The sequence below is a fragment of the Nipponia nippon genome, unplaced genomic scaffold, assembly GCF_047370975.1.
Source record: "Nipponia nippon isolate SJK-2023a ecotype South Korea unplaced genomic scaffold, ASM4737097v1 scaffold_10, whole genome shotgun sequence".
Classification (NCBI taxonomy): Eukaryota; Metazoa; Chordata; class Aves; order Pelecaniformes; family Threskiornithidae; genus Nipponia; species Nipponia nippon.
Genome location: NW_028262291.1, coordinates 1,667,785 through 1,694,758, shown reverse-complemented (window position 1 = coordinate 1,694,758; position 26,974 = coordinate 1,667,785). Strand labels below are relative to the sequence as shown.

The window sequence follows — 26,974 nt, the reverse complement described above, 5'->3', positions numbered from 1 at the left end:
AGACGCGTATATGTTCTCTGCTGCATTTGGGATAAACCCTTGGCTCCCATCACTCGGTAGCGGCGAAGGCACAGGAGGAGCCGTAACGCCAAGACAAAGCAGAGCCTCTCCTGCGTTTAGGCAGGGGGTTTTCTTCTTCTTGTCCTCATGTCCTCTTTTTTGGGGGGCTCTGTCGGAAAACAGCCTTACCAAAGCAGGTTTTCTTTATAATAAGAGGGAGTAATGGCTTACGCAAATTGTTTTTCTTTTACTTAGGCAGCTAAAGCAAGATGAACTGATTTATGCACGTGTTAAATAAGGATGAGTCTTATTTTGTTATAAAGAAATGCAACATTTCAAATTGTCAGCAGAATATAGTCAGTAACAAATCAGCCTTTGGAATCAGCACGTTTTAAAATTAACTCAATTTTCAAGTAAGCGTCTTAATGCCCATGTTTTAGGATGCTTCAGCGTGCTGGAGCTCATAAAGGTATGTCATGAATTTACCAGTGTGAATTTTATCCATTGTAAATTATATATAATAACTTGATAAATGTGATTTGAAGGCTGGTATAATAATTAAAAGCCAAGGGAAAATGTCTGGAGGTCATTAATGTTGTGTAATCTGTGATTTCACTGGGACTGTGACTTTCTCTGCCTCCAGGTTTACGGCACTCCTACGCGGTTCCTCTGAGGCGTCTTCTGAAACAAATTTCTTTCAAACTGAAAGTGAGTAAAGATCTGATTCTTTTCCTAGCTCTGAAAACGCACGTGCTAGAATAAATCCGTGGTTTTAAGTATCCAAGCATAGAAAACCAAAATTGCCGTTCGTATTGCTTCGACTCACTCCCTGTTCTAAGTACCTCAACTGAAAAACAAGAAGCATATACAATTTGGGTTTAGAAAATAGAGCAGAATATACCAAAATGTGGCAGTTAAACTGGTGATTGATTGGAGTGAAATATCGTCCAAAAGTGAAACTCTTATTTTTTATCATATTGATATTTTTCTTCTTTTGCCTCAGCAGGTAACATCTGGTCATGGGAGGAAATCACACGCAGACTAAATTCATCCTCTTGGGACTTACAGACAGTCCATCTGTGCAGGCCCTTCTTTTTGGGTTGTTTCTATTGATGTACATTGTCACTTTGGTGGGGAACATTGGGATTATGGTCCTGGTTTGGCTGGTTCCCAGCCTCCACACCCCCATGTACTTCTTCCTCACCCATTTTTCATTTGCCGATGCCTGCTATTCCACGGTCATCTCCCCCAAAACGCTAGCAGGCCTCTTATCAGAGAATAAAACCATTTCTTTCGCCGGCTGCGTGACGCAGTTCCACAACGTTGCTTTCTTTGCAACTGCCGAGTGTCACCTCCTGGCTGTGATGGCCTATGACCGGCACGTTGCCATCTGCAACCCCCTGCTTTATGTGACGGTCATCTCCAGCCGCGTCTGCCGGCAGCTGGTAGCATCATCCTACCTCATCGCCTTTCTCAGTGCCATCATCTACACCGGCTGCACCTTTGGGGGTTCCTTCTGTGGACCCAACCAAATCAACCACTTCTTCTGCGACGTCAACCCCGTGCTAAAGCTTACGTGCTCCGACACCCGCAGCAGCGAGATGGTCATCTTTGCCTTTGTCGCCATAAACTTGGTGGGCACCAGCGTGATCATTTTTCTCTCCTACCTCTGTATCCTCCGCACGGTCCTGAGGATGCGCTCAGCACAGAGCAGGTCCAGAGCCTTCAGCACCTGCGCCTCCCACTTGACGGCTGTTTCCTTATTCTACGGAACAACAGTCTTCGTGTACCTACAACCTGCATCCAGCCACAGCAGCCTGGATAAGGTGGCCTCCATCTTCTACACCGTGGTCACCCCCGTGCTTAACCCATTCATCTACAGCCTGAGGAACAAGGAGGTGAAGGGTGCTCTGGTGAAGTGCAGGAGCAGGATATTAAACTGCTGCCAACATGAAAGAGTTGTATCAGCTAGGAAGCAAACAGTATCGTAAGTGAGAAAACCTATGATGCGTTAAAACAACTGGATTTTTCCCTAATCCTCACAATTTTATGTAGGTTCTTCCACAGTTTCTGCACAAAAGTCAATTATTTAGCCCCGAGAAATAGACCTCACAATCTCACCTTCCTCGGAAGGAAACCAGGAGGAGCGGGAGCCTCAAACCTTATTTCACTTTGCAGTCACCAACCTGTAGGAAGAAATTACCCTGAATTATTCCAGGCTTCTCTTTCTCACAGAAAACACGAACCATAGTTTTATTGTTTCATAACTTTTATTTCACTGATAAATATGTATTTTTCTTGCAAGATTATTCACCGTATCCCTAAACTCCAATAAAATTCCTCACTGTTACCTGCAAGTTATTTATTAGAGTTAAGCTGCTGGGGCGGGAGGGAACATTGTGGAAGAGTAAGTGTATTTTAAGATTTGCTTGCCGAAAAAAAGTAAGATACAAGGCTTGAAAAGATACAGTGCATTTGTTTCTGACTTAAAAAGTGAAAAAGCTGGTGGGAGTCAGGATCCCAAGCTATACCTTTGAGTACCCAGGGGAATCCCTCCCCAGGCTGCACACCCGGGCGTACATCTTCACTCGAAGGAAGAAAGCGTAGGCAAAAAAATTAAAAATACAGGACGATGAACCGCGCTGAGGCTGCCTGGTGTTAAGGACTATTTCTGCACAGTGATAGCATCAAGGGGACCTGCCATTCATTTTAAGCGGTGTTTTACATTCCTCTTAAGTGCCATTTGCTTAAGTGGGGAGACAAATGGAATTACACCCAGAGATGTGTATCAGTATCCCACGTTCAAATGCCCAGCTCATGCTAAAGCACGGCGTGAAAACCAAATGGCCTATTTCTTTTAAAAATTAAGCCTGTGTCTAGTTTCCATAGATGAAAGACAATCTTGAACACGTAATCTATGGGTAGCTGATAGCTGCCTGGGTCTGAAAAAAGCCAAAAACCAGCAGTTCTGCAAATTATGGCTCATTAAAGAAGGGGGGACAGAAAGCATGGTACGGGAATGGCCGTGACACTAGGGAGGGGCCAGCAATGCTTCATCCTTACCTGGCAGGCACATAAGAGAAGCAGCATCCTCATTTCTGCTCATCCTAATTAATTCCAGAGGACGTTTGCTGTTTCTTGAGTGCACACCCATAAACATTTGTGATTGGGTGCAATTCTGCAACTTCCGTGCAACATGCAGCAAAATTCAGGTGGGCTGGATAAGTTCAGCATAGCGTCTTCCTTCTCACACACTTGATTTTGGTTGCCCCTCGCCTGTTGATGCCACTCGGACACCTTCGGGTGGCGTGATGGGTTCTGACCCCGCAGAGTTACAGACCCGCGTGCCTTGTCTGCGGCGGGGAGACGCAGCAGAAAAATATCTTTCCCTTAGCCGTTGTGAGTAGCACGGGAATAAACTTATATTTGGAAAGTAGAGGGATGGGCAACGGTCTCCCCGTTGCTCCAGCAAACAGCAGTGGGAGAGGAGACGTTGTCTTAGGTCTGGGGGAAAAGTGGCTCCCACCTGGAGCTGAACGAAGGAGCTGGAATCGATAGAATTAAAAGCTAAAGAGCTTGGCAAGACAGAGACTTTTGATATCAGACCATTTCTTTCTTTTAAAACCTTCACCACACCTTGTTATTCTTCCTTCTAGTTTGTTGGATATTTTTGCTTATAGCGTACATATAGAATCATAGAACCATAGAAAGCCCAGGCTGGACCTCAAAAGATCATCTGGTCCAACCTTTCTTGAGAAAGGGAGCCCAGATGAGAAATATAATATGTAGGACTCGTTGCTGCTTGATGAATTACTCCACTCTGGGTGTCCTTATTTCCTCTTGGTTTTAATTAAGTTTCCAAAGCAGAGACAACTAAAATGCTCAAATGTTTACCTGGACTTGGTGTTACGTTCCTAAAAGAGGTCTGGATTGCCATGGTCTTGTGTGTGGTGGATCCAACTCAGTGAACTTCCAAGAGGAACTTCAGTCTAAAGTGCAGGGGAGGCAGAATTGTGAACTCCTGCGATATGAGAAACAGGCTTGTCTTTTTGGCAATACTTTTTCCACTATGAGCATCATTGCGTTATTTTGCTTCAATCTTTGCAGAGAAGGGATCTACAAAATGTAGAAACCTGTGGCTGTAGACACAAACTTCCCGCATGAAATACATCATAGAGGTCCTCTCCGTAAGTGGTTCTCACACCTCAAATAGCAAGCAACTTTTTGGGAGGAAGAGCTGGAAATGTGCCTCTTCGCCCTCTGCTTCAGGTGCAGTTAGATCAGCCTGACTGTTTTGGAATGAGAAAGTCGAATGCTCTGTGGATCATTCAATTGACCTGAGCATTTAAGACTGTATTTGTATAACCTAGCCTTATCTATCTAAAAATCAGTTACCAAACCTTAAGCTGACCGATGCCCAGCCTGTCCCCGAGCAGCGATCGCTGCCCCTGGCCAACTCCCCCCAGTTTCTATACTGGGCATGACGCCATACGGTATGGACTAGCCCTTTGGCCAGTCTGGGCCAGCTCTCCTGTCCATGCCCCCTCCCAGCTCCTTGTGCACCGGGCAGAGCATGGGAAGCTGAAAAGTCCTTGACAAGCGTAAGTACTACTTAGCAACAACTAAAACATCAGTGTGTTATCAACACTATTCTCATACTAAATCCAAAACACAGCACTCTACCAGCTGCTAGAAGGAAAATTAACTTTATCCCAGCCAAAACCAGGACAATGAGGTTGAGCTTCATCTCAGCCAACTTCAGCTATGAAGAAGTTACATGCCTAATCTGTGTCACCTGACTTCTCCCTATAATTAAGGGAGATAAATTATAAAGAAATTACCCTCACTACACCTTCGTACAGACTTCAGTGGAATTTTGAGTCCCACTCAAAACAGCCCTAAGGAAATACTCTCCTGGGCACCAGCTTCCTTCACTCACTGCCTTCTCCCAACCGCTCTTCTCAGGGCAGCCTTCACCTCGCTGTTCCTCAGGCTGTAGACCAAGGGGTTCAGCGTGGGGGTCACGATGGTGTAAAACAGCGTGGCCGCCTTGTTCTCCACCGACTCATAGGTGGAGCTGGGGCGCAGGTACATGAACAAGATTGCCCCGTAAAACATGGTGATGACTGTCAGGTGGGAGGCGCAGGTGGAGAAGGCTTTCCTCCTGCCCTCCGGAGAGCGGATCCTCAGGACAGCGGGGAGGGTGTAAGTATAGGAGACAAAGATGATGGTCATGGTGCTGAGACAGTTTATGCTGACGAGAGCAAGGACAACCACCTCGTAGGTGTTGGTGTCGGAGCAGGAGAGAGCTAAGAGCGGGGCGATGTCACAGAAGTAGTGGTTGATAACATTGGAGCGGCAGAAGGAGAAAGTAAAGATGAAAGTGGTGTGTGTCACGGTGTGCAAGACGCCGATGGCGTAGGAACCAGCAACAAGCCACTGGCACATCCACCTGCCCATGATGGTGGGGTACAGGAGGGGTTTGCAGATGGCCACATACCTGTCATAGGCCATCACGGCCAGCAAGAGGCACTCAGTGACCCCAAAAACGACGAAGGAGCAGAGCTGGGCTGCGCACCCCGAGAAGCTGATGGTTTTCTCCTCCGTCAAGATCTGCACCAGCATTTTGGGGAGGATGATGGAGGAATAGCAGACATCGACAAAAGCCAGGTGGCTGAGGAAATAGTACATGGGGGTGTGAAGGTGAAGATCGGTCCGGATTAATATAATTATCCCGAAGTTCCCTAAGAGGGTCACCATGTACATGGCCAGGAAAGCCAAGAAAAGGGGGACCTGGAGATCCGGGCGGGTGGCCAGCCCCAAGAGAACGAACTCGTGCACATCAGTGTGATTGACAGGTGTCATTCTCTGTAACACATTCAACCTGGCGGATGCAGGTAAAGTGATGGACAATGATTTGGGCAGCTCAGCAGGACCCTCAGCTTCCTCGGTGTCACCGAAGGGAGGCAGAGCACTTCCTACCAGAGGGTCAAGAAATGTCAGCTGGCCTCTGGCTCGCTCTCGCAAGAGCCAAGCCTCCGTCCAGAGGCTTTGAAAGGATCCTAAACCCAAAACCTACTTGTCAAGCTGAGCAGTGAGAACGCTCACCCAGGTTTAGCTCAGCATTTCATCTCCTACGCAGCTCCCTGTCTGTGCCTTCCTGGGGAAATTTAACACAGGGGGAAGGTTAATACACCAGGCATTTCGTAGTAATAACCTTTTTTTTAAAATTCAAATATTCAATGCATTTTGGTTTTTCCTTAGTAAATGACAGGTACATTTTGAAAAAAATTGTTTCTTTAAAAATAAAAGCACACGGAACAATTCGACTTGCAGAAATGGCAGAATTACTGTTCTCGTTGATTTTGCAAAACAAAACAGAGCAGAAGTTTGCATTTTTCTTCCAAAACTGACACGAACACACAGTTTTCAGTATACACAGTCTTGACGACCCCATTGGGAAGGAAATTCATGGTGGCACAGTGGCAACGGGGAAACCAACTTGGATGTAGAGCCAAGGCCATACGAGCAAACACAGGAGGAGCTGAGCAGGGCAGGGCGCGGAGACAGCACAGCCTGTGCTGTAGGCATCGAGCACCCTCTTGCCTTGGCCACCAGGGCCATCCCTTGCCATTACAGCGGCACCTATGAAAAGACCGAACACCTACATGTCTCCTTGTTTCATGTCATCTAAACTTTAAAGCAGAAGAATCCTCCTCCCCTGTAGAATTCCTTCTGCTGTTCTCGGTCGCGTTGCTATAAAGGAGATACCTTATGCCTCTGGTCCTTTCCTTCCTCTATCTCACCATCTTCAAGCCCATCAGACAAAAAGAAAGAGGTGCTTACTTTAGCCCCATGATGTCCCTTCATGTCCCACCACTTCAGAGCAGGTTCAAGGCTGAGGACTGGCCAGAAGAGAAGATGCCCTCACCTTGGACGTGACTTCTCCAACAAAACTCAGATCTGCAGCGCAGGTCCATGCAGCTCCTTCAGCGACTGGGATGAGGTTGGCTGCTCCTCCAGACAATATGACCGAGGCCATAATTCATCTTTAAACAAATGTTGAGAGTGCTTTTTAGAAGTCTTTCCTTAAAAGCTGCACTGAGGATGACTCGTTGCTGCACCTTCCAGAGGGCAGATAAGCCCCCTCTGTACTTCTTAGTGTTCAAGTGGTATTTATACTCATTTCTGCGACCTTGGAGGCATTTCAGTCCATGGAGAATAGAAGCTTGACAACAAGCAAAATCCACACGGAATATACATTTCTTCATCTCCAGGCTCACTAATGAAGCCCAGGGACGATTTGCTTTGAATATTTGGGTTTAAGATGTCTTCCTCCCTCTCCCATGCTGAGGAGAGGGAGTGGATGAAAAGTAAACGTCTACATGACTCACCAAAAGCAAATCCCAACCTTTTTCCGCAGTCACCCCTGGTTATTATCTAACTTTCTCAAGTGTCTTTCCTAGTGCCACTTAAGTTGGATTTTGGCAATGCAAAGATATTTCTTGCAGCCATTTCTGCTGTCCTGGTCTCCCCTTGTCAGCACCCTCTTGCTCCAAATCCATCCCAAATGTTGATCTTTGCCTTTGCTGGCTTTGATAAGACAGTAATTGTCCCCGCAGTGAGTTTTTTCATGTTTGGTTTTGTTTTTTTTTTTACTTTTGCTGTGAGCATTGATGAGAAGAGCAAGGCAACAGCAGTCACCTAAACTCAAATCGATACCAGAACTGCAGTCTTACCTAAACAAAATTCTTTTCACTGAGATCTGTCCACCAGGTCCAAGCGCCGTGACACGTATTATCTAGAATACTGTGGTCTTGATGTATGGATCCACAAAACCCTTTCCTATCTGCTTTCTCCAAGAGATTTTGTTCACAGAGCTGGTGGTCTCTCTGTATTGGTTTGAACAGGTTGCTGCCTTCAGAACCTCCAGCAGCTGCGTTTCCGAGACCACTTATTCCTGCCATTATTAGCGGGAATGATATTGTCCGTTCCTATGTGTCTTTGTTTTGACAGTGAGAATTCAGAGGTGGTATAAACCCCCTCAGGCAAACCCTGCACACGCTCAGGCTGCCTGGTGATAACCTCTCACCACCACCATCACTTTACAACTGCAGTCGATGGCCCCAAGGCTAAGAGGGATGCCTTCATCTAGTAAAATATATCAATATATAAAGAAAGGCACCAATTATTTTAAAAGTGTTATGATAACTTTTCTCACAAGTAGGTCCTCTATTAACTGCCATGACGGACTTTTTTCTTCAATATTATTTTTTCCCAGTGAGATTTGGGGCCAAAAACCTCAGCAGGCTGTGTACAGCCGCTCCAGCCATTGCATCCCTCTGGGATACGGGCAGCACTTAGGACCAGTTGAACACGACCAGCTAGTAATTTCCCCTTCTGAAGTCCCTCTGCCTTTACCTGGCAGCAAACTCACCAAAGACCTACCTGATCCCATATTCACAGCTTAGCTAAATGCCACAGCTCAGCTTTCCAGCAGAATTTGGGTCTAGGGGGGACAAGAGCAGCATCTTCTGGTAGGTGTGTAAGGTAGTTTCAAAAGTAAGAAAAGTATCATCAGCTTAAAATATTATGAAGTCTGCCAGATTGTGCCTGTGTTATTGTTTTTACTCGCTATCCTTATTCTGCTCATTAAATCTTAGTCACTCAGGAAATATATAAAACACAATCTGTGCTCAAGTGTGCAACAATGCCAAAAATCCTCTAATGAATTTTAATTTAAAGGCATGCAGAAAGCAAAACCTACCAAAAAAAAAAAAAAAAGCTCTTGAGAGTCTATATGGCTTCTTTCCCTAAGATATCTGTCAGGTTTTGGTCTCTAGCTCCCAAAAATTTGTCCTGAGAATGAGAGAAGACACCCAAACTCATAAGCGGATCTTTCACTCCTGGAAAGTAGCTGGTCTGCATGGGTTAACAGCAGTGCGCAGCTCCTTCCAAATACTCTCATGAGCTGTGCTTGAAGTTTAATTTCATTCCACCAAAACCCATACAATGTCAACACTGACTTGATGAGCACTGAATTGCTCAAAAAAAAAAAAAAAGGTGAAGCGCGAAATGAATCGTTCAGTGGCGTTAGCACGTGGTGCACAGTCTGGTGCTCGTCACCAGGGCCAGTCCCCTGGGTTGGTGTGGGATTTCTTATTATGCATCCCAGCCTGCAGGCCTCCAGAAAGAAAGACCATAATGAAACTGGAAACAACATTTTTTGAGAAATTAAAAGCTAATTATGGGGTTGTAGTGGGTTTTTTTCCTTTCCAGGTCATTTATAGCTACCTCAGTGCTTTTATTTAGCACACCAGCTATTGAGTCGGGGCATGATTTAGCTGAATGTTGTCATCTACAGATGTAAACTTCTTCATCTGACCATTCTCCACCCTGTTGCCAGCTACTCTAGGAAGCAATTCGTCTTGCTCCAAAATAAACATCCTAAATAGCTTATCTGAATATTGCCTAAGAGGTCCCACTTCTCCCAGTTGACTGCAGAGTTCAAGTTGGTCCCTGGACGAGGAAAACATGGTGTCTGTTGTCTACACCCTGGTGGTCCCCACGCCGAGCCCCCTCATCCACAGCCTGCGGAACACGGAGGTGAAGGATGCTCTGGAGAGACTCCTAGGAAGAGTTCTTGTTTCCTCCCGGATTCAGACTAGTAAAAAGATATGATCAACTAAATGCAAATAACTCGGATGTTCGTGAGTTTGCATCTTTGTTCTGCAGCTAGAGTGATGAAAATAATGAGCACGTAACATGGAGAGCCATGAAAGCTCTGAAAATTCTCTTTCTGGGGTGCAGGGGATCATCTCTGGGGGATGCACAACTGTGCAGCAACATTTTCTCGGCGCAAAGGCTGTACCGAATAGCTGAACTACACGCTTCAGGGACCGGGGCCTTAAGGAAACACAGAATGAGGCAACGGATAAATATCCCCAGCTGCACACCATGGGTGGTGCGGGGACAGGGGAGGACATACCTGCTTGCTCTGCCCTGAGAGATGAGCTGGTGTGGGGATGTCCCGCAGAGAGCATCATCGTGCTTTTGTTCTTGTGGTCTCTAAATCTGTGATCCCATCGGCACTTGCTGGACAAGACCATAAGTCCATAAGTATTTCTGGGCAAAAAGGGCCAACGAGGGATATGGTGTCATGGAGAGCTGAGAAGATAAATCTTCAAGGAGATCCGGTTTTCTTTCCTTTCTCTCCTCAACTCTCTGCCCATCCCTTGTGTTACCTGATGACAAACATTAGAATCAACAAATGAGGCCAGGTGAGAAAATCAAGGCCACTGCAGCACCTCTGAGAAGCAGCCAGCACCAGGGGCACCGGGAGAGGGTCTTCACAGACCTGGTTGGAGCACGGGGAAAGTTGCAAGGAAGCAGCAGGACACAGCTCACGTTCTGGTCTCCCTATGGAAGAGTCTATCACTTTCATTGGCTATGGAAGAGCTTAAATAATTAGCTTGTCAACTGCAGCGTCAGGTGAGATGAATTCCAACTTCTGTAGATGCAAGTGTGCCCGTAGTCAGGTGTGCAAGCACACGCGTGCACTGAATGACTGCTGCTTTCAGTAATGTGCCTAAAAATACAGGTCTTTCCAGATACGCACATTTGTAATCATGACTTTTAGGGCATACATCCAACCATTCAATGTTTGCTCATGCAAAACAGAAAACTTAATGAGAGAGTGCTTTTACTGGTATGACTCATGAAAACGAATCTAATGACACTGTGTTGGTTCGTACCAGATGGCGAATCTACATGCATTCGTCTTCAACGTGTATCTCCAGTTTCTCCATATGGACTTCAAATTCAGGAGTCTCAATGTATGAGTAATTTAATGCAACACTGAGATTGAGATTTCACATTCACAAAAGTCAGGGAATGCACGGTCAGCAAATACCTACAGAGCTACATGTACACATACGTACATGTACACATACGTACATGTATATACCCACCCATATTTTCATATCCTGCATTTATTTTATTAAGAATTGAATGCATTATATGCAACATATAGAAACTGCTTGTGTGCACACCTGTATGCACAGCACCACGCCCAGTGTGTGTATATGCCCACGTTCATGGCAAATGCAGCTTTCGAAGTGATGCAAGGTGATGCAAACGCCAAACCTTTATTTGACATAAAATAGCACAACCAAAATCATAGCAGCGCAGCCCTTCTCAACACAAAATTTACTCTGCTTTTTTCTTTTGTGTGTGTGTGTAGCTGTGTGTTGGTACAGAGAGCAATGCCAGCGACATGCAAGCCCTTCTCTTAGCTGGTGTCCCCAGACCCTGCGCTGCAAATATGAAATAGCCACTGTGATCTGTGTCTCCAGGTCGGTCCCTTTCCCCTGTCCGTGGAAGAGAGGAACCACAGTTCGGTCACCAGCTTCATCCTCTTGGGGTTCACCACTGACCCGAAGCTGCAGCTGCTCTTGTTCATGGTGTTCACCTTAGCCTACATCACCACTCTCATGAGCAACATCACCCTCATCCTAGTGATATGCCGTAGCTCATCGCTCCATGCCCCAATGCACTTCTTCGTTGGGAACTTGTCCTTCCTGCATCTCTGGTATTCCTGTCTTGTCTTGTTTGTGTTTTCATTTGTTGCTTTTCACCGTAGGTGCAGGAGGATGCAACGCAGGAGCATAAGCTCTTCTGATCCTGAAGTGCTTCCTGATGGACAGGAGATGTCACTGTGCAGGCAGACCTCCTCTCCTTCCCATATATAATTTATGGCTGCTATAAAGTGGGATCTTAGCAGTGGCTGGCCTTGTTGTTGTACATCATCTTCTTCATTCTGTGCTTTATCTGGATTAAATATTCCTTACTTATGCCCAAACCAGTAGCTCAGGTGGAGCTCCATGTGTCATGAAGTAACGGGCCTCTGGTCCTAAGCCATCCCAGTTATTTCTTCACGATGCTGTATTGCACCACATAAACATACTTTTCATAGTCCTAGACTATTTTCCCAGTGAAACATTCACACCAGTGTGGATAGGGTGGGTCAGACTGGAAGAACCAATGTCAAGAAGCCCAGAGGCATCCGGGATGCCTGAACGTAGACTATGAACACCCTGGTCATGCCCCTGGGTCTCCCTCTGAGCTGTAAGATGTCGCTCCGGAATGGCCCAACTCTTCTGCAGGTTGCATGGCATACGTGTCAAGTGCATGCCAATGTCCTTGGCACCTCAGGACAGAGCAAATGGCACCAGATTTCTACATGAGGGCAACCACACCAGACCTGGCCTGGGGAATTTCACTGCATCTTACTCCTTTCCTGCAATTTAAGCAAAAGTTACCAGTGCCGCTTGTAGGAAAACATGCAAAAAAGATGAAGCGGCTTCTTAGTTATTAATAGTTATTCTTAGTTATTATTAGTTATTATTTCTTCCAACCGAAAGGAAAAAAAAAAACAATCAAGCTGTTTTTCTTGTTATTATTAAGACTGTTGGGAAGAGGGATTAGGTGAACCAAAGTAGATTAATCTCCTTCAAATTTACATGAATAAAAGCTGAGTGATTAAGCCGGAGTTCCTTGTCTCCATTTGTGATCAGTAAAGGTGCATTCCTATTCTTCTAGTTTTTGTTCAGACAAATAGTGCAGTTCAAAGAGTTTAAGTTTGAAGATCTCCCATCTTTCTCCCCTCGCCGTGTTTCCGTTCCCATCGCAGGCTGGGGTCAGGCTGCGTGAGCTGGGTTCCTTTTGGATGAAAACAAACTGAAAATGGGCTTGAGGGGGGCACCTAATGCGCTTCCACCTCCAGTAGGTGTTCAGATCCCTGAACCAGAATAAATTTAATCCAGAGGAAACTCTTCTGAAACGCTGACCACGGACAGCAGGTCAGTCCTTTTGATGTCCAGACCTGCTCCTGTTGCACCACATCTGTCTTAACTGTCTGTCCTAGGATGTGATAAAACATCCTCTTATTCCCACAGATTTTAGAGGGGACCTGGCTGATTATCTCATAATTAGACAATGAATTTTTAGATATTGAGAGCCAGGTGAGCCCATTCCTGTGCTTATTCTCCAGTCCCAAATTCATAATGGTAGGAAAATCACGTTTATGAAAATCAGTCTGACATGGAGGATGTATGTAGTGTACTTCAACTTGCCTTGCAGTTGAAGAATTAAAAAAAAAAAAAAGACAAAAGCAAATCTTTCCCAAGGTGATTAGTGACAAGAAATTCAAGGTGTGAGGTGTCCTTGAGGAGGTCCAAAGGTGAGGAGAAATGCAACAAGCTTCCCCGGCTCCCTCTGCCAGGGGGTCTAAAGCAGGCAGGGCCAGATCACCCCATTAGTGAGAACCCAGGGACCCACGTTATCTACACACATCATGAAGACAAGGATGTCTCTTTCTTTAATGAGAGTGTATGACCACGCTTGTACTGGCCCAGAAAGCCCTCCAGCAGGCCCTCCAGCAGGCCTGAGCTCCAGGCTCTCGCCATACAGGTGGTTACAGCTATTTCCATCACAAGTGATGCTGCTCCTGTTCCCAGAGCAAGAAGTGGTCCTTGGGGACCAACCACCCTTCCAGGAGTCATCAGCTTAACAAGACCTTCTGGGGTTTACCAAGAAAGTTTCCTAATCACCATGAAAGCTTCTCAGTGGGCTTGTAGTCAACTTACCTCATTCTTCTTAACAAGCCATGAGAGACTCATGAGTGGGGACTAACAAGAAAGAAACTTTCTTCCTTGTTAACAACAAAGTGCACTTCTACAGCTGCCTTGCTTCTCAGAGCTAGTCCAGGCCCCAGTGATGAGTTGGAGGGTCAGTGTGTTGGCATGTGACTGTATTAAGGACAACTCTATGGGCCTGGATGGATGGAGAGCAATGCTCCTCGAGGTTTCTCTGATTAAAATACCTGCCCCTCATCCCCGAGGTTAAATTCCCACCTGCAGGCTGAGGTCCTTCTTCCTTGGTGGGATGATGCAGTGACCCAGCAGCACCCTGAGCTCCTTGCCGAGGAGACACGGTGTTGTGCTTGGTGGGTGCACTGGTCATGGTGGGAGTATCTTCCATGCCAGTCTTGGGTCTACTCAGGATCACTTCTAAACGTTTCTAGCCCATATTTATTCCTGGTCAGCACTCTTTTCTCTCCTCTTGGTCTATGGGGTTAGCTACAGTATAGTTACCAAAGTATGTTAATCGTCCCCCTGTATCTCATGATTTATTTTAGAGGGGAAATCACACAATTGCTCAAAACTAAGCAAAAGCAGTTAATAATAATACAACCAAAATAAGATCAAAGTGCCAGGATAGGGAGCAGGTACCTGACTAGCAGGTAATTTTATTTTTACTCATAGGAGATGGCAGATGATAGCTCTCTGGTCCTCGAGCAAGTTACAGGCACCGCACAAGTTTCTCAAGTAAGTTTGAAAACGCAGCTACAGTTGAGCTAAAATAAGTTGCAGAAAAAGTCTGACGAGCCTTCTTGCAATGAATTGCTGTTATGAAGCTCAGTGTCTGTTGCTAGTACTGGGAGCACTAAATTACCCGAGTCTTGTGTTCACCAGAAACGTGCCATTAGTTGATATGAAGAGAGCTCTGGTCATCACTGTCATGCTGAAAGCAATAGGTGTTATTTGTTGTCGTTGCTCAATGCAACAGTGGTAACGAATTCTCAAAATACAAAGGGTCAGAAGGGCTTAAATTCTTGAAATTAAAATAATATCAGGCTGTAAACACAAATAAAAGTAGCTAACGCATCCCTGAGACAGGTCAGTGAATGGCCTAATCCAAGAGGAGTTAATGACCCAGTGTTTAGGAACACGGCAGAGGTTTCCCAATACATTTGTCCCCAGTAGCTCGCAGGAGAGCACTGCTGGTTTTATACCATAGCAGTACAGAAATGGAAAGTATAAACGTTTCTGAGAAGACCTCTCAGTTCTTCTGACGTGCCAGGGGAAACTATTTTTCAGCTGAACGTTTCCTCCCCATCACTCTCCCCAGCGCATTCTTCACCTCCTTGTTCCTCAGGCTGTAGATGAGGGGGTTCAGCATGGGGGTCACCACAGTGTAAAACACAGAGGCCACTTTGTCGAGGTCCTGGGAGTGCCTGGAGCTGGGTCGTGAGTACATGGACGCAGCAGATCCGTAGAAGAGGGTCACGGTGGTCAGGTGGGACACGCAGGTAGAGAAGGCTTTGTGTTTGCCCGCGGCCGAGCTCATCCTCAGGATGGTGGCCAGGATGTAGGTGTAGGAGATGAGGATGGTCAGGTTGGTGACAAACAGGTTGAAGCCAACCACAATGAACATCATAATCTCATTGACGGTGGGGTCCGTGCAAGAGATGGCGTAAAGCGGGGGCCCCTCGCAGTAAAAGTGGTTGATGATGTTGGGACCACAGAAGGACAGACGAAGTGCAAACCCTGTGTGGATGGTGGCATTCACAATCCCAGCGAGGTATGAGCCAGCTACCAGCAGCGCGCAGACTTTGCCGGACATGGAGGTGGCATAGAGCAGCGGGCTGCAGATGGCCACGTAGCGGTCATACGCCATCGCAGCCAAGAGGTAGCACTCAGTGGTGGCAAAGACTGCATAGAAATAAAATTGTGTGAGGCACGCAGAGTAAGAAATGACCTTTCTTTCTGCTAGGAGGTCCGAGAGCAGCCTGGGGGTAATTGAGGAGGAATAGCAGATGTCTAGGAAGGACAGGCTGCTCAGGAAGAAGTACATGGGGGTGTGAAGCTGGGCATCTAGCCTGATTAACACGAACATCCCCAGATTCCCCAGAAGAGTGATCACGTAGATCACCAAGAAGACCGTGAAGAGGACAGCTTGGACATCCCCCTGCTCCGAGAACCCCGAGAGAACAAATTCGGCACCGGGGGTGCAATTTCCTTTGGCCATCATCGTAACACAGCGGCTATAGGAAAGCAGAGAAACAGAGTCAGCGTATTCCTGTTTTCCTCACAAACAAAAGTTAAAGATGCATTTATTTTTATCAGGAAATACAAATTTCAGGGGCAGGGACTGTTGAATAACGTATTCAGTGTTTGTCTCAAAATATATTTTAAAGAAAACGAAGTGCATGATTGAATTTATTTCTAATGGTTTATTCTGGTCTAGTCACCACTAATTTGGTTTGATAAAGTCACTTTGCAAATTGGAAGGCTTATTCTACCTCCTGAAGGAGTTAAGAGGTTTGTTACTCATCAGATCCAAAGAGGTAACCACAGCAATTTGTTCTGACATTAGAAATCAGTCTGCATTTAAACAAAACAAAACAAACAACAACAAAAAAACACCCAAAAGCCCCTTTTTTCAGAAGATGGAAAGAGAGAAAGCACTGGTGAGAGATCAAGACATTTTTGAAATAGTTTCCTTTAGGTGAGTCAGAACAAGTTAAAATAAAACCCTAATTTCTTCCCTTCCTTCCTATGAGATGCTGAAATTAAGTTTGAAACAGGAGGTTTAGTGTGAGTATTAACCCCCCTTTAAACACGGTGTTATCCAGATCATTGCGAATTGAGAAAGTGGAAAGAATTTTAAAAGGCTGGTGCTGGTGGAAACCCCAGCCACGCTACAGTGCCATTGCGTAGCCATTACTACTGCCGGAGGGAGTAAGATGCTGATAATGCAGGATGGTTTTTAAAAAGAAAAAAAAAAGAGATAAAATTAAGCTCATGTCTTCTTAAATCAGAAGTTAGGAGTAGAAAGAAATTGCTCACTGAGGGTTTTTGAACGGTTAAACAAGATACCAAATTATACCGTTGGACAGGACCCTTCTGCATGAGGAAAGTCCAACACACGTGTCCTACCTCGGCTTATACGCGAGGCTCCCTTAAAGCTGGATTTAGTCGAACAAATTTTTATGTTTCATTCCAGCACTAAGTCAGTTACAGAAACGTTCACAGCACTCTAAAGCAATTTGAAGCTTGCCAAATAACCCAGGCAGCAAATAGTATAGCAAATAGTAGCCCACACACCGCCAGTCCTCTTACCTCCTTCGTGTAAAAGGTCTGAGACAAGGCAGAACCCGAGGACGGCAAGGGTTTTTTGCCAGCAAGATAATATGCCTCGGACCACCGATGTTTTGCAGAGCCACTTCAGCGGCCTGTCCAAGCTGTTGCCCTCTCCGGCCACTGGAGAATAATTATGAATCACAGTAACCTGGATTAAAATAATCAGCTGAGATGGAGGGGCTGCGGACCTCTGGCAGTGCCTACATATGTCGATTGGCTTTACTCATAGCCTGAGCTAGTGGCTGCCTGAAATTTGGAAAAGCAACTTATAAATGCCTGGGTTTCGCATGAGATATCCTGACCCGGGGTGACTATTTTGTGTGAAAACAGGCTCCTGCCTGAAGTCCTCCCCTTGCAGCAGATCAACTCTTGATAGCATTATTTAGGCTAAAACTCACCTGGCTGCTCACATCTCAGGGCCCTTTTTGCTTTATCAGAGACTTGTTATCTCCTAGACCAAAATTGTATGGGAGAAATAAGCCCCAATTTCTCCCTGTGTTGGTGTTAAAAGCAAGAATGATTTGCCAGTCACGAAGGGCTTCAATGCTTGACCAAGAAAAGCTGCTGTTTATAGGACTCTCATTAAAAGACCAAGGGTTTTGCCGCTGCGCTCCCGGGTGTGCGCCATGCGGGAAATCCCTTGGGAACTGATGACTTTGGAAACAGCTCCTTAAGGAGGAGACATGCACCGATACACAAACGCAATTAGTTTCAGCAAGTTAAATATAAGCTTGAGTGTTTTTTCCCATTTATATATATATATATTTTTTTATATATATATAAATTTTTTCTATTTTATTGTAATTTTATATATATTTTTATGTATATATTTATTTTATATATATAATTTTTTCTCTTGGAATCAGAGAATTAAAAAGAACTGCTGTAAGAAACAGAGATCCAAGGATTAGGAGGTAGCTCAGGATCTGAAGAAGTGTTGCAAATGCTGTTGGGGAGGAATGGAAAACGATTCAGGAACGCTTCTGCTCCAATTTCTTCTAACGCAGTCTGGGATACCCTGTTGTTTAAAAACCCAGCGAGCTGGATCCAGGCTTCTGTGACAGTCACGGCCAGGTTTATGGAGAAAAGTTTCTCTTTTATTGCTCTTAAAAGAACAAAACAGTACAAGTATCTAATCAGATCTAGGGAATTTTCCTATCCATCCATGGAAAATATAAACCTTTCTCCAGGAAGTTAATATCGGGTATTAGTGACCTTTATGTCAAAGCGAAAGCATAGCTCTGACACTGTTTTCATCCACTTGGCTTTTCTGTTCTTTCCAGAAAGCGCTTTGTGGATGCTGAGCATCTGTGCTCAGTCAATAATTCATAATTCAGCTAAAAGCTGAATTATCACCTTCTCACTTTTGAGTGGGGCTTTTGAAGGACTCCAAAACACGAGCATAGTGAGCTGAAGCTTTCCCCTTATAGAATAGAACATGTTTAATTAAATTAATTTATTAATTAGTTAATTATGTAAATTTAGGTAATTTCTGCTTAAATTAACTCTTCAGACTATGCCGAGTGTCACTGCTCTGTACAAAATCCACATTTGCCATGCAGCCGTGGCAGCCCCTCACCCTTCGCTGCCAAGCGGCCAGTGGAAAGAACCATACATTTGTTCCAGAAAAATTCTTCTCGCCCTGATGTGGGTGTTTAAAATAGATCGGATGAATCAAAGCCCCCAGATGCACAGTTGTCTCCATAAGGGGAACCGATGGTGACTAATTCAGATGTGAAAGCCTACAATTAGATAAGATGACTCCTGGACCGAGATGACTCAACCCCTAAAACCTGGAAGCAGAAATTATTAATAAACTGCAGCTGGGATGGAAAATAAACTTTGCCTGGATGGAGACACATAAGTAAGAGGCGGGGGGGGAGTTTTGGCCAACATTGAAAGCCTTGGAGCCATCAAACAAGTCAGGCACAGCTGAATACGACATATGGCCAGAAGCATGGAGGTTTTCTGTGTTGTCAACATCAGATGACGTCCCGGGAAAAGCCAAGACTGCTCAGACGACGTCTTGAAAGATTGTTCCTGGCCAAGTTGAGTGACTCCTTGTCACGGGATTAAAACTCCACCCTGCTCCTAGGCAAAGGAGCATGTCAGCATGGTGGCTCCAGGCTGGTAGCTTTCCATGGGGGAGACCCATCCAGGAAAGAAGATGCCCAGCACGGGTGGTCTGCGTGCAATATATATGAAGCGTGGGGATGTGCTGTTCCCCATAAAGACTATCCTTGGGCAAACCAGAGAAAATAAATCAGGTTTATTGGACTAAAGCAAAACCTTAGACAACTACTTAGAAAATTTGAAAACAAAGTTATGAAAGACATTGTCCTTCTCCAACATGTAGTCTTATTAACTTGTCCCTTTCTGCTCTGAGCCAACTCTTTCAGGCCACAGAATTTAATATTGTTGTAACATTGAGTAAATCCTCTTCAGTAAAAAGTATCAACTGTGCATGTTCTAGCGCTGCTTATAAATTCATTTATCCCAAAAGTTTCACTGACAATGCATGTGTTTTTAGGATTGTCTGTCTTTCCTGCACTCTTTCCATCTTTCAGATGTTGTAATTATGGGTAATTTATTTTTCAAGGGACCCCAACATGGAATTAATTCATAATTCAAACTGCAGCGTTCAGCAGGAGGTAGAGCATGTACAACTCACCAGATGTGCAGAAACGTACGGTGCCCTTCTTCTGTCAGGTGTCAGCCTTCTTTCTTCTGCTGACTCCACTGTCGCAGGTGATATCTGCTTCAGTTTGGTTAGAGCAGGATCTGTGGGAATACATGCAGGAGAGGAGATTGTTCGTAGCTCTTCTGAGGGTACTCCTCACCTTGTTCCTCAGGCTGTAGATGAAAGGGTTGAGCATGGGGGTCACCACGGTGTAGAAGACAGAGGCTGTTTTCCCTTGATCTTCTGCATGTCTGGAAAAGGGATGGAAATACAAGAAAGCTGCAGAGCCGTAGAAGAGGGCAACAGCCATAAGGTGGGAGGTGCAGGTGGAGAAGGCTTTGTGCCTGCCCTCCGAAGAGCGGATGCTCCAGATGGTGAGCAGGGTGCAGGTGTAGGAGACAACGATGGCCAGGACTGAGGTTATGATGAAACCAACGCACACGGCCATCGCCATCTTGTTGAGCCAGGTGTCGGAGCACGAGAGTAGCAGGAGCAGTGGGATTTCACAATAGAAACGCTTGGCAAGGTTTGGGCCACACAAAGAGAGTCAGAGCACTGGTGTGCATGAGGATGTTCAGGCTCCCAGCAGCATAGGAGCCCACCACCAGCTGGACACGGACCCATGGGACGTGGCAGCCAAGTAGTGCAGAGGCTCACAGATGGCCATGTAGCAATCGTACACCATGACAGTCAGAAGGATGGCTTCCGTGGTGCCGAATACTGCAAAGACGAAAAACTGCGTGAGGCAGCCATTGGAAGAAAGGACATTTCTCTCTGCAAGGAGACCCAACAGGAGCTTTGGCATGATGGATGAAGAATAGCAGATGTCCAGGGAAGAGAGGTGGCTGAGGAAGAAGTACATGGGCACGTGAAGCTGAGAGCTGGTTGTGATGAGGACGGTCATCCCCAGATTCCCTACCAGTGTGCTGATGTAGATGAGCAAAAAAAGTGATGAAGAGCAGCTCCTGCAGGTCGGTGAAGCCCAATAGGACAAACTCGGTCACGCTCGAGTGGTTTTCCCCAGCCATTCTCCTGGTGCCAGCACAGAGGAGACAAAGAAACACAGAGAAGAGGTGAAATAATTTCTCCCAGCTTGCAGGAATAGGTAGTACCTGAGGCTAATGCAGGATTTGGGGGTTCCTGGATGAATACACTCACTTATTTGGAGAAAAAATACAATAGCTATCCTCAGTGGGCAGGTTGAAAATCCAAAATAATATATTGACAAAATAATAGCCAATAGATCATAACATGGAAAAAAAAATCTTAAAGTTTAAATCTTAAAGCTCTGGCTGGCACATTATGGAAAGACTTGCTCTTGCAAAAGGTCTCGCAAATGATGTCTTCTCATGAACATCCAAACCCCTTACAGTATGTGGGCATTTCTGGGAGGATTTCTTTCCTTTGGGGGGGGGGGGGGGGGGGGGAGGGTGTTCTTATTTAGGGGGAAGTAAATACAATAATATTGTGCCTTAATTTGCCACATTAATTAGTGTTGCATTAAATAGATAACAGACCACACTGGAGTGATTTTCTGACTCTGCAGTGATATGTTTGGGTCAATTAAAACGAGACCAGCATACCTGATGATTGCAATTTCACATACATGCAGCTTCAAGAGAAAAACACCTCCTTCTAATCTGAATTATACTTGCGCGCCATCTTCCTTGCACTTCTTGGGTCTGCTAATACCAGGAATTTTTATGCAAAATTTGAGTTCAGATTTAGGATTCAGATGTACTGGAGTATTGTTTGGGTTTTTTTTTCCTTCAGGAGAGACCTTAATAACTTCAGTATTGCTTCAGGGCAGGATTCCTGCGTCCGCAGGGGATGGACACACTGGTTAAGGAAGCCCTTCCCCATCCAGCAAAAAATTGTCTCAAAACGTCTCCATATTTCACCCTCCCTCTGGTTAATGGTGTCTGGAGTCATTCTCAGAAAGAGACTCACTGGTCCTTGAGTTGAAGTTAAACACAAGCTCCATCCATCTTTCCAAAACCAGGAGGGTTTCCCTATGGCAGCCTCCAACATGGCTGGAAGATTTAAGTTTTACCCCACAGCCACAGGACAAATCACCAAATGGTCTCTGGGCACCTGGGAACAGAGTGAGCCTTCCCCAAGGAGCCCGGGATAAACACAGAGACCTCTCGCCGAGGTTTGAGGGCTGGGATCCCCAAGGCACATCAGAAACGGTGCCTGCAGAGCCCCAGCAATTCGACTTGCGTACAGTTTTGTGACAAGGAGTGGAACACAAGGCAATGCGTTTTTGCTGAAACCTCGAATTTGAAAGATTCTTTTTCTTCTCTAGGAACATGGGAGGAAAAAAAAAAGATAACTCTAAGTAATGGATTAATTTAAGGAAATTATTGCTTTATATTTGCAATGATCAGTTAGATTAATTTTCTTTTGTGCTACATACTTCCATAGAGCAGATGTGGATATATTAAAGAAAGAGTGGATTGAAACGCAGATATCAATTTGCCATTGTGCTGTCATTTTCTTTTTTCGAGATAACTTCTCATTACCCATTTACGCTGGAATATGGTTTTGCACCATTGCTTCCCAGGAGGCAGAGTCTCAGGGCAGGTCCTAGAAGCAGCATTCGCAGGGGTGCAGCTCTCCAAAAGCCTCTCTCCAAGCGGAGGATGCATCACCCATGCCTGTGTTGGGACAGTGAACTCAGACTTAGGTAGCTCTACTTCTAGGCGTTTGCAATTAGGTGCATGAATTTCAATCAGTACTTCTTTATCTTTTTTTTTCCTGCTACCCATCTGCTGGTCACACACCTTGGTGTTCAGTATCACTATAATTTTACCTGATATATTTCTTCCTCTATTCTTATTCATGGTTTAAAAAAAATGAGAGAGATGACTGCTTCTCACGTTATCCACTAGAGATGACCTTAAAATATGTGTATTGCCTGTTTGAGAAATGAGTATTACTATTTCTTCCCTTCTCACTTCCCTCTTTCCATCAGGCTTGCTGTCCGTTTGCGGGCAGCAGCGAGATGACCGTTTCTTCATGACGATTCCTCTTCTCCCATCGCCCCTCTCAAGGCAGCTTTTACTTCCCCATTCCTCGGGCTGTCGGTCAGAGGTTCACTGCAGAAAGTCCCTTGACCCGCTGCCAACGCTCTTCTCGGGGTGCTGGTGGGCATCTTTGCTGCTAAAACATATTGATGGCTCCTCTTCAACTTGGTGGCCACCACAACCTCCACGTCCTTCTCGGCCAAGCTGCTCTCCAGCCTGTCCTGGTGCCTGGGGCAATTCTTCCCCATGGGCAGGACTCAACATTTTCCCTTTTTGAAGTTTGTGTGATTCCCATCTGCCCATTTTGGACAAAAAAAAAGCTGCCTTTGAAAAGCCTTTCTGCATCAGGTGCTTCAAAATTAAAATATCCCCAGGATGGATGTGTGGTGCTCATGAAAGCAGGAAAGGAAACCGAAACCGTGACTTGTTCCTTGTAGAAAACAGCAGCTGATTGCAGACAGGGTTATGCTAAATTGCTTTAACATCCTTAAATGGGTTCAGGAGATCCAACTGCCGTCATCTACGCCCGCCTTGGGCGTGGGGAAGGAGGCGACTGCTGTTTCCCGTTGCTAACATCTCACACATCAGAGATGGCCATCTCCTCGTCCCCATTAATTTCCTTCTTTGCCTTGGGTGGTATTTATGTAACAGAGCATAGACATCTCAAACACACACATTACATCCAACAACATCCGAGCCAGCCAATCTCAACACCACTGCTAGTCTGTAGAGTGTAAAACATCACCCGTCCCATCTCAAATATCCACGTTTTATCGTGCACAGAAGCATCCCTTTCTCTGGGGTGTCTGCCTTAGATGCACATGGTGATGCTGCAGGTGTCTAAAGCCAGCTGAGATTAGTCCTGCCCCGTGTGTCCCTCTGTCCTTGCTCAACCCAACTTTCCCCTTTTCACTTTCCCTCTTTGTCAAGTAATGTGGAAAATGCAAATTTCTCTTTCTTGGGTTCAAAATGTCCTTCCGAGCCATGAACGGTAGTAAAGGCAGACACAGAGAGGAACTCACCGGTGCTTGGATAGGGTCTCCTTGCTTCTTCCACTGGGACCTCAGGAAGGTTTTTTGCTCTGGGGCAGTAACCGTGTCTAAAATAAGCCATTATAATATCTCCCAGTTCTCTTTTGGAAATGAGAGTTATGTTGGCCGTTGATTTTAAAGGGAGCAAGGCCAAACCAAGACTTTCCCTTTCGTTCCTGTACTGAGGGAAACTGAAGGTAGCTTGGTTTCCAGCTAGCCTGGAGAGAAAAGGGTTGTGCTCCAGGTTCCTGGTTCTTCCCATGCATCTGGATGGCAGGTGATGGAGAGGAGTCACCACCCCAGTGCAGGATTCACACATTTGTAAGCCAAAGTCTTCAACTCCTTTTTAATCAAAAGAAAAAAAAAATACATTTCTCTGTTTCTGTACCTTTTTTACCCACCAGCTAGAGGAGACCTCCAGAACAGGATTCCTTTCACCCTCTTTTAGATCCAGCTTGTATTAACACCCAAGCCTGAGTGTCTGTCATTACCTATTTGTGAGCTAAGGTCTCGTTATAGCTAACGCAACTCTGGCCAGTACAATCAGCAGAGTTTATCAATCTCTTCCATTGACAAACTGTGGGTGTCTGCCTTGCAATGAGCCACACCAGACCCCACTGATGGACTCGACCAAATCTTCCCTGGTCATAAAGGGAGCCCAGGTACCCAGTCAATGCGTAGAGGTGACATGGTGTTTATTTAAAGTTAAGGAGATCAGTCCTTCCCCTAAAGACCTTTGAGATGATTTCCAACACTAATCGCTAAGTATCTAAACAAGGGGAGGTGGCTCCTACCCCTGAGATAGCAGTATTTGCTCAGCTCTCTGTTTAAAACAGATTTAACGAGAATTAAGGCAGCTCCGCCTAAAAGTGCAAGCCTAGCTGGCTCCAGCTAAACTCTGAGATGCAACGTGGGCTTTCTGCAGGGGAGCCAGAGGATGATCTCAGACACGAGACCCCAAACACATAATAACTACGGTGTTAAACCACCATTTTGATTGCCTTATTTCTGCTTTCTTAAGTAAAATGAATTCCAGTTGGAAACTCGTTTGCATCTGGAGTCCTGGAGCGTTTAACGTGACACGGAGACAAGCTAAAACACCTTTCCGAGGATGTAGCTGTAGCAGCTCCTGCTCTTTCAGAGGAGAGGAGCTCCAAAGCGATTGATGGCTAATCAGCGTGAGTGCAAAATGGGATGCGAGACGCCAGCCCCGTCATTGCCCATTCATCGTGACCCACCAGGGAAGGGGGTTGCAACCCTGGATGCTCCTTCTCCTCCCTGAAACTCTCCTCCTGGTGCCACGTGAGGTGTTTTCCACCAGTCTCATAGTCAGATGCTAACCCCACAGAAGTCCGCGAGGGCCGTTAGACGCAGCTAACCGCTGGTTTCCCCAAACCCAGCAAGCTCTGCTGGCACAACGAGCAAAATGCTTTCGGTTTTGAGAGTGGCAGCTCCGGCAGAAAGCCACAACGAGCAGAGCAATCGTGCTGTAGCCAGAGACGTGTTTTGAAGTCACTAAGAGTTTGTGTTCCCATTTAAACACTGGGTGATGGTGAGGTAAGACGTGGACACAAAGTCATTGAATATCGTATTTTATATATTGCCAAATAACGGCTGCAGGTCACTGCGGCAAGAAGAGATACTCTGGGACTGTAAATAAAACATTCAAAACCATCTTGAGTCTCTTATTTAAAGAAAAAGGTGGCAATCTTCCCTGCATCTAAATCAAACAGTCGCAGAGGAGCCGCAGTCTGGGAGAACAGCAGGAACCGTACGCAGAGGTCCCAAATCAGGAGCAGGTCCTGAGGAACGCATCTGGAGAGATGCAAGATGAAGACGAGAGGTGAACCTTGCTCGCTATGTCCGTGCAAGTGCTCCATGTCCTTCATATTGCAGATAAGGACAAATCTGAGACCCTATCGTGAATTTGCAACATGGGAAATTCCTGTTAGAAACAAAGGGAGGAAAAAACCCTCTATAAGGGCAGTCAAACACTGAACCAGGGGCCAGGGAGGGTGCAAAACCTCTGCCCTGGGTGGTCCCCAAGGCTCAGTGGGACAACAGGGTCTGAGTTGGCCGCGGTTGGTGTGGGTGGCTATACCGGAGACCTCCCAGGGACCCCCACGGCAGCAGAGCTGATAAGAGAGGAATGGGAGCACAAACAGCCTGGGAGGGTGTTTGCCCCAGGCTGACAGTGCCAGCCGGGCGGCCAACCGTCGGCTGGATTAAATAATAACCACGGAATTATCAGGAAGCTGATTGACCCTGGGTGCCTGTTAGTTGTGTGTCGTTAATAAATCAGCAAACCGCTTTGATCCTGACTTGATTTAATCCAACCGAGCAGCTTCTCCCTCCAACCCAAGTTCTTACATGTCTCCAGGATAGCGCTAGGGCTAAGCCGTCGCTCCAGATTTTGCCATGGTCCTGACAGAACCTGCAGTCTGTACGGGCTGAGGTAATACCCAAATTGGAGTATTTTTGCTTTTTTTCACGTATGCAACGTCTGTGCACCACCCGGCAGCTCTCTCCGCAGGAAGGCGGTGGGAGAGACATCCGGGCAGGCAACGGCATCGGGCCAGGCTGGCATGGGCTGCAGAACATTGGGTCTGAAGGAGAAGGCTGCTGAGCAGCATCGTAGCTCCTGTGATCTGCGCTGGTCGGGGAACCGTGGAGATCATGGCTTTGATTGCTGCCACAGGGAGATGGAAAGCAAAGGTGCGGAGCAGTGGGTAGGGGCTGCTGGATAGTATCTGCCTTTGGGGAGATTCATCACTACTGCATCATAAAACGCTTTCGAAGTGCCTTCAATCACAATAAAGGTCACCCAAATACCGTATTTAACTTAAATTTTTAGCTGTCTAAAATTAAATGAGATGTAGGGTGCTGTTAATCACTTAATGAGGTTTGAGTATGAAAAAAGAAAAAATTATTTCCCACGTAGCATACCAATTACTTGCTGGAATCTATATTTTTCTTGCTAAAGGTGTTGGCATCCTGAGGCTACTTATTATGGTCCCTAATGACTTTCCAATGCTGTCTTGAAATGGAATTTCAGTTAGTGGAATAGTAGAATTCACCCCCTGTTTATTCTGATTTGCTAAGCAAAAGCGAGAGCAACACATGACACAGCTCGTCATTCGAGTCCAACCAATGGCAGAACTTTTTTCCATATTCTTCTGGTTTAATTTGCCCTAATACATAGGATTGAATAAATGGTAGAGGGCAAAATTTTAAATGAGGAGTAGCGCA

At 45.8% G+C, this 26,974-nt stretch overlaps 3 protein-coding genes, 1 long non-coding RNA gene and 1 pseudogene across 7 annotated transcripts; 1 reads left to right on the top strand and 4 right to left on the bottom strand.

Moving 5' to 3' along the window:
- The first annotated feature begins 1,019 nt into the window (after positions 1–1,019).
- Positions 1,020–9,847, top strand: LOC104009065 (olfactory receptor 5AP2). The gene is made up of 2 exons (XM_009461020.2): positions 1,020–1,898; positions 9,607–9,847. The coding sequence occupies exons 1-2, from the start codon at positions 1,020–1,022 to the stop codon at positions 9,679–9,681; spliced, it is 954 nt and encodes a 317-aa protein (XP_009459295.2). The 3' UTR covers positions 9,682–9,847.
- On the bottom strand, positions 1,840–10,414 carry LOC148057014 (uncharacterized). 2 transcript variants are annotated; one of them, XR_015700942.1, is made up of 4 exons: positions 10,358–10,414; positions 9,989–10,244; positions 2,122–2,186; positions 1,840–1,968 (listed from the first exon to the last, which is right to left on the bottom strand). It is a non-coding gene; the product is annotated as an uncharacterized LOC148057014 (long non-coding RNA). The 2 variants fall into 2 exon arrangements; XR_015700939.1 differs by lacking the exons at positions 1,840–1,968; positions 2,122–2,186 and adding an exon at positions 8,877–9,664.
- LOC104008899 (olfactory receptor 5AR1) lies at positions 4,936–5,877 on the bottom strand. Its single transcript, XM_009460831.2, has one exon. The coding sequence runs from the start codon at positions 5,863–5,865 to the stop codon at positions 4,936–4,938; it is 930 nt and encodes a 309-aa protein (XP_009459106.2). The 5' UTR covers positions 5,866–5,877.
- Positions 10,415–14,928: 4,514 nt separating the features above from the next.
- Positions 14,929–24,180, bottom strand: LOC104008910 (olfactory receptor 5AP2). 2 transcript variants are annotated; one of them, XM_087741127.1, is made up of 3 exons: positions 24,114–24,180; positions 19,657–19,766; positions 14,929–15,886 (listed from the first exon to the last, which is right to left on the bottom strand). In XM_087741127.1, exon 3 carries the CDS (start codon positions 15,871–15,873, stop codon positions 14,929–14,931), a length of 945 nt encoding a protein of 314 aa, XP_087597253.1. In that variant the 5' UTR covers positions 15,874–15,886; positions 19,657–19,766; positions 24,114–24,180. The 2 variants fall into 2 exon arrangements, with proteins under 2 accessions (XP_087597253.1, XP_009459118.1); XM_009460843.2 differs by lacking the exons at positions 19,657–19,766; positions 24,114–24,180 and adding an exon at positions 16,965–17,057.
- On the bottom strand, positions 19,368–24,102 carry LOC104009055 (olfactory receptor 5J3-like; annotated as a pseudogene). Its single transcript, XR_015700877.1, has 2 exons — positions 23,717–24,102; positions 19,368–20,697 (listed from the first exon to the last, which is right to left on the bottom strand). The product of XR_015700877.1 is annotated as an olfactory receptor 5J3-like (transcript).
- Positions 24,181–26,974: the final 2,794 nt, after the last annotated feature.

Excerpts from the sequence above, each read along its gene's own strand:
- LOC104009065 (XM_009461020.2), top strand. The coding sequence starts at position 1,020 with ATGGGAGGAAATCACACGCAGACTAAATTCATCCTCTTGGGACTTACA. Across the intron at positions 1,899-9,606 it reads ACAGCCTGAGGAACAAGGAG|GTGAAGGATGCTCTGGAGAG; the intron begins GTGAAGGGTGCT and ends CGGAACACGGAG.
- LOC104008910 (XM_087741127.1), bottom strand. The coding sequence starts at position 15,873 with ATGATGGCCAAAGGAAATTGCACCCCCGGTGCCGAATTTGTTCTCTCG.
- LOC104008899 (XM_009460831.2), bottom strand. The coding sequence starts at position 5,865 with ATGACACCTGTCAATCACACTGATGTGCACGAGTTCGTTCTCTTGGGG.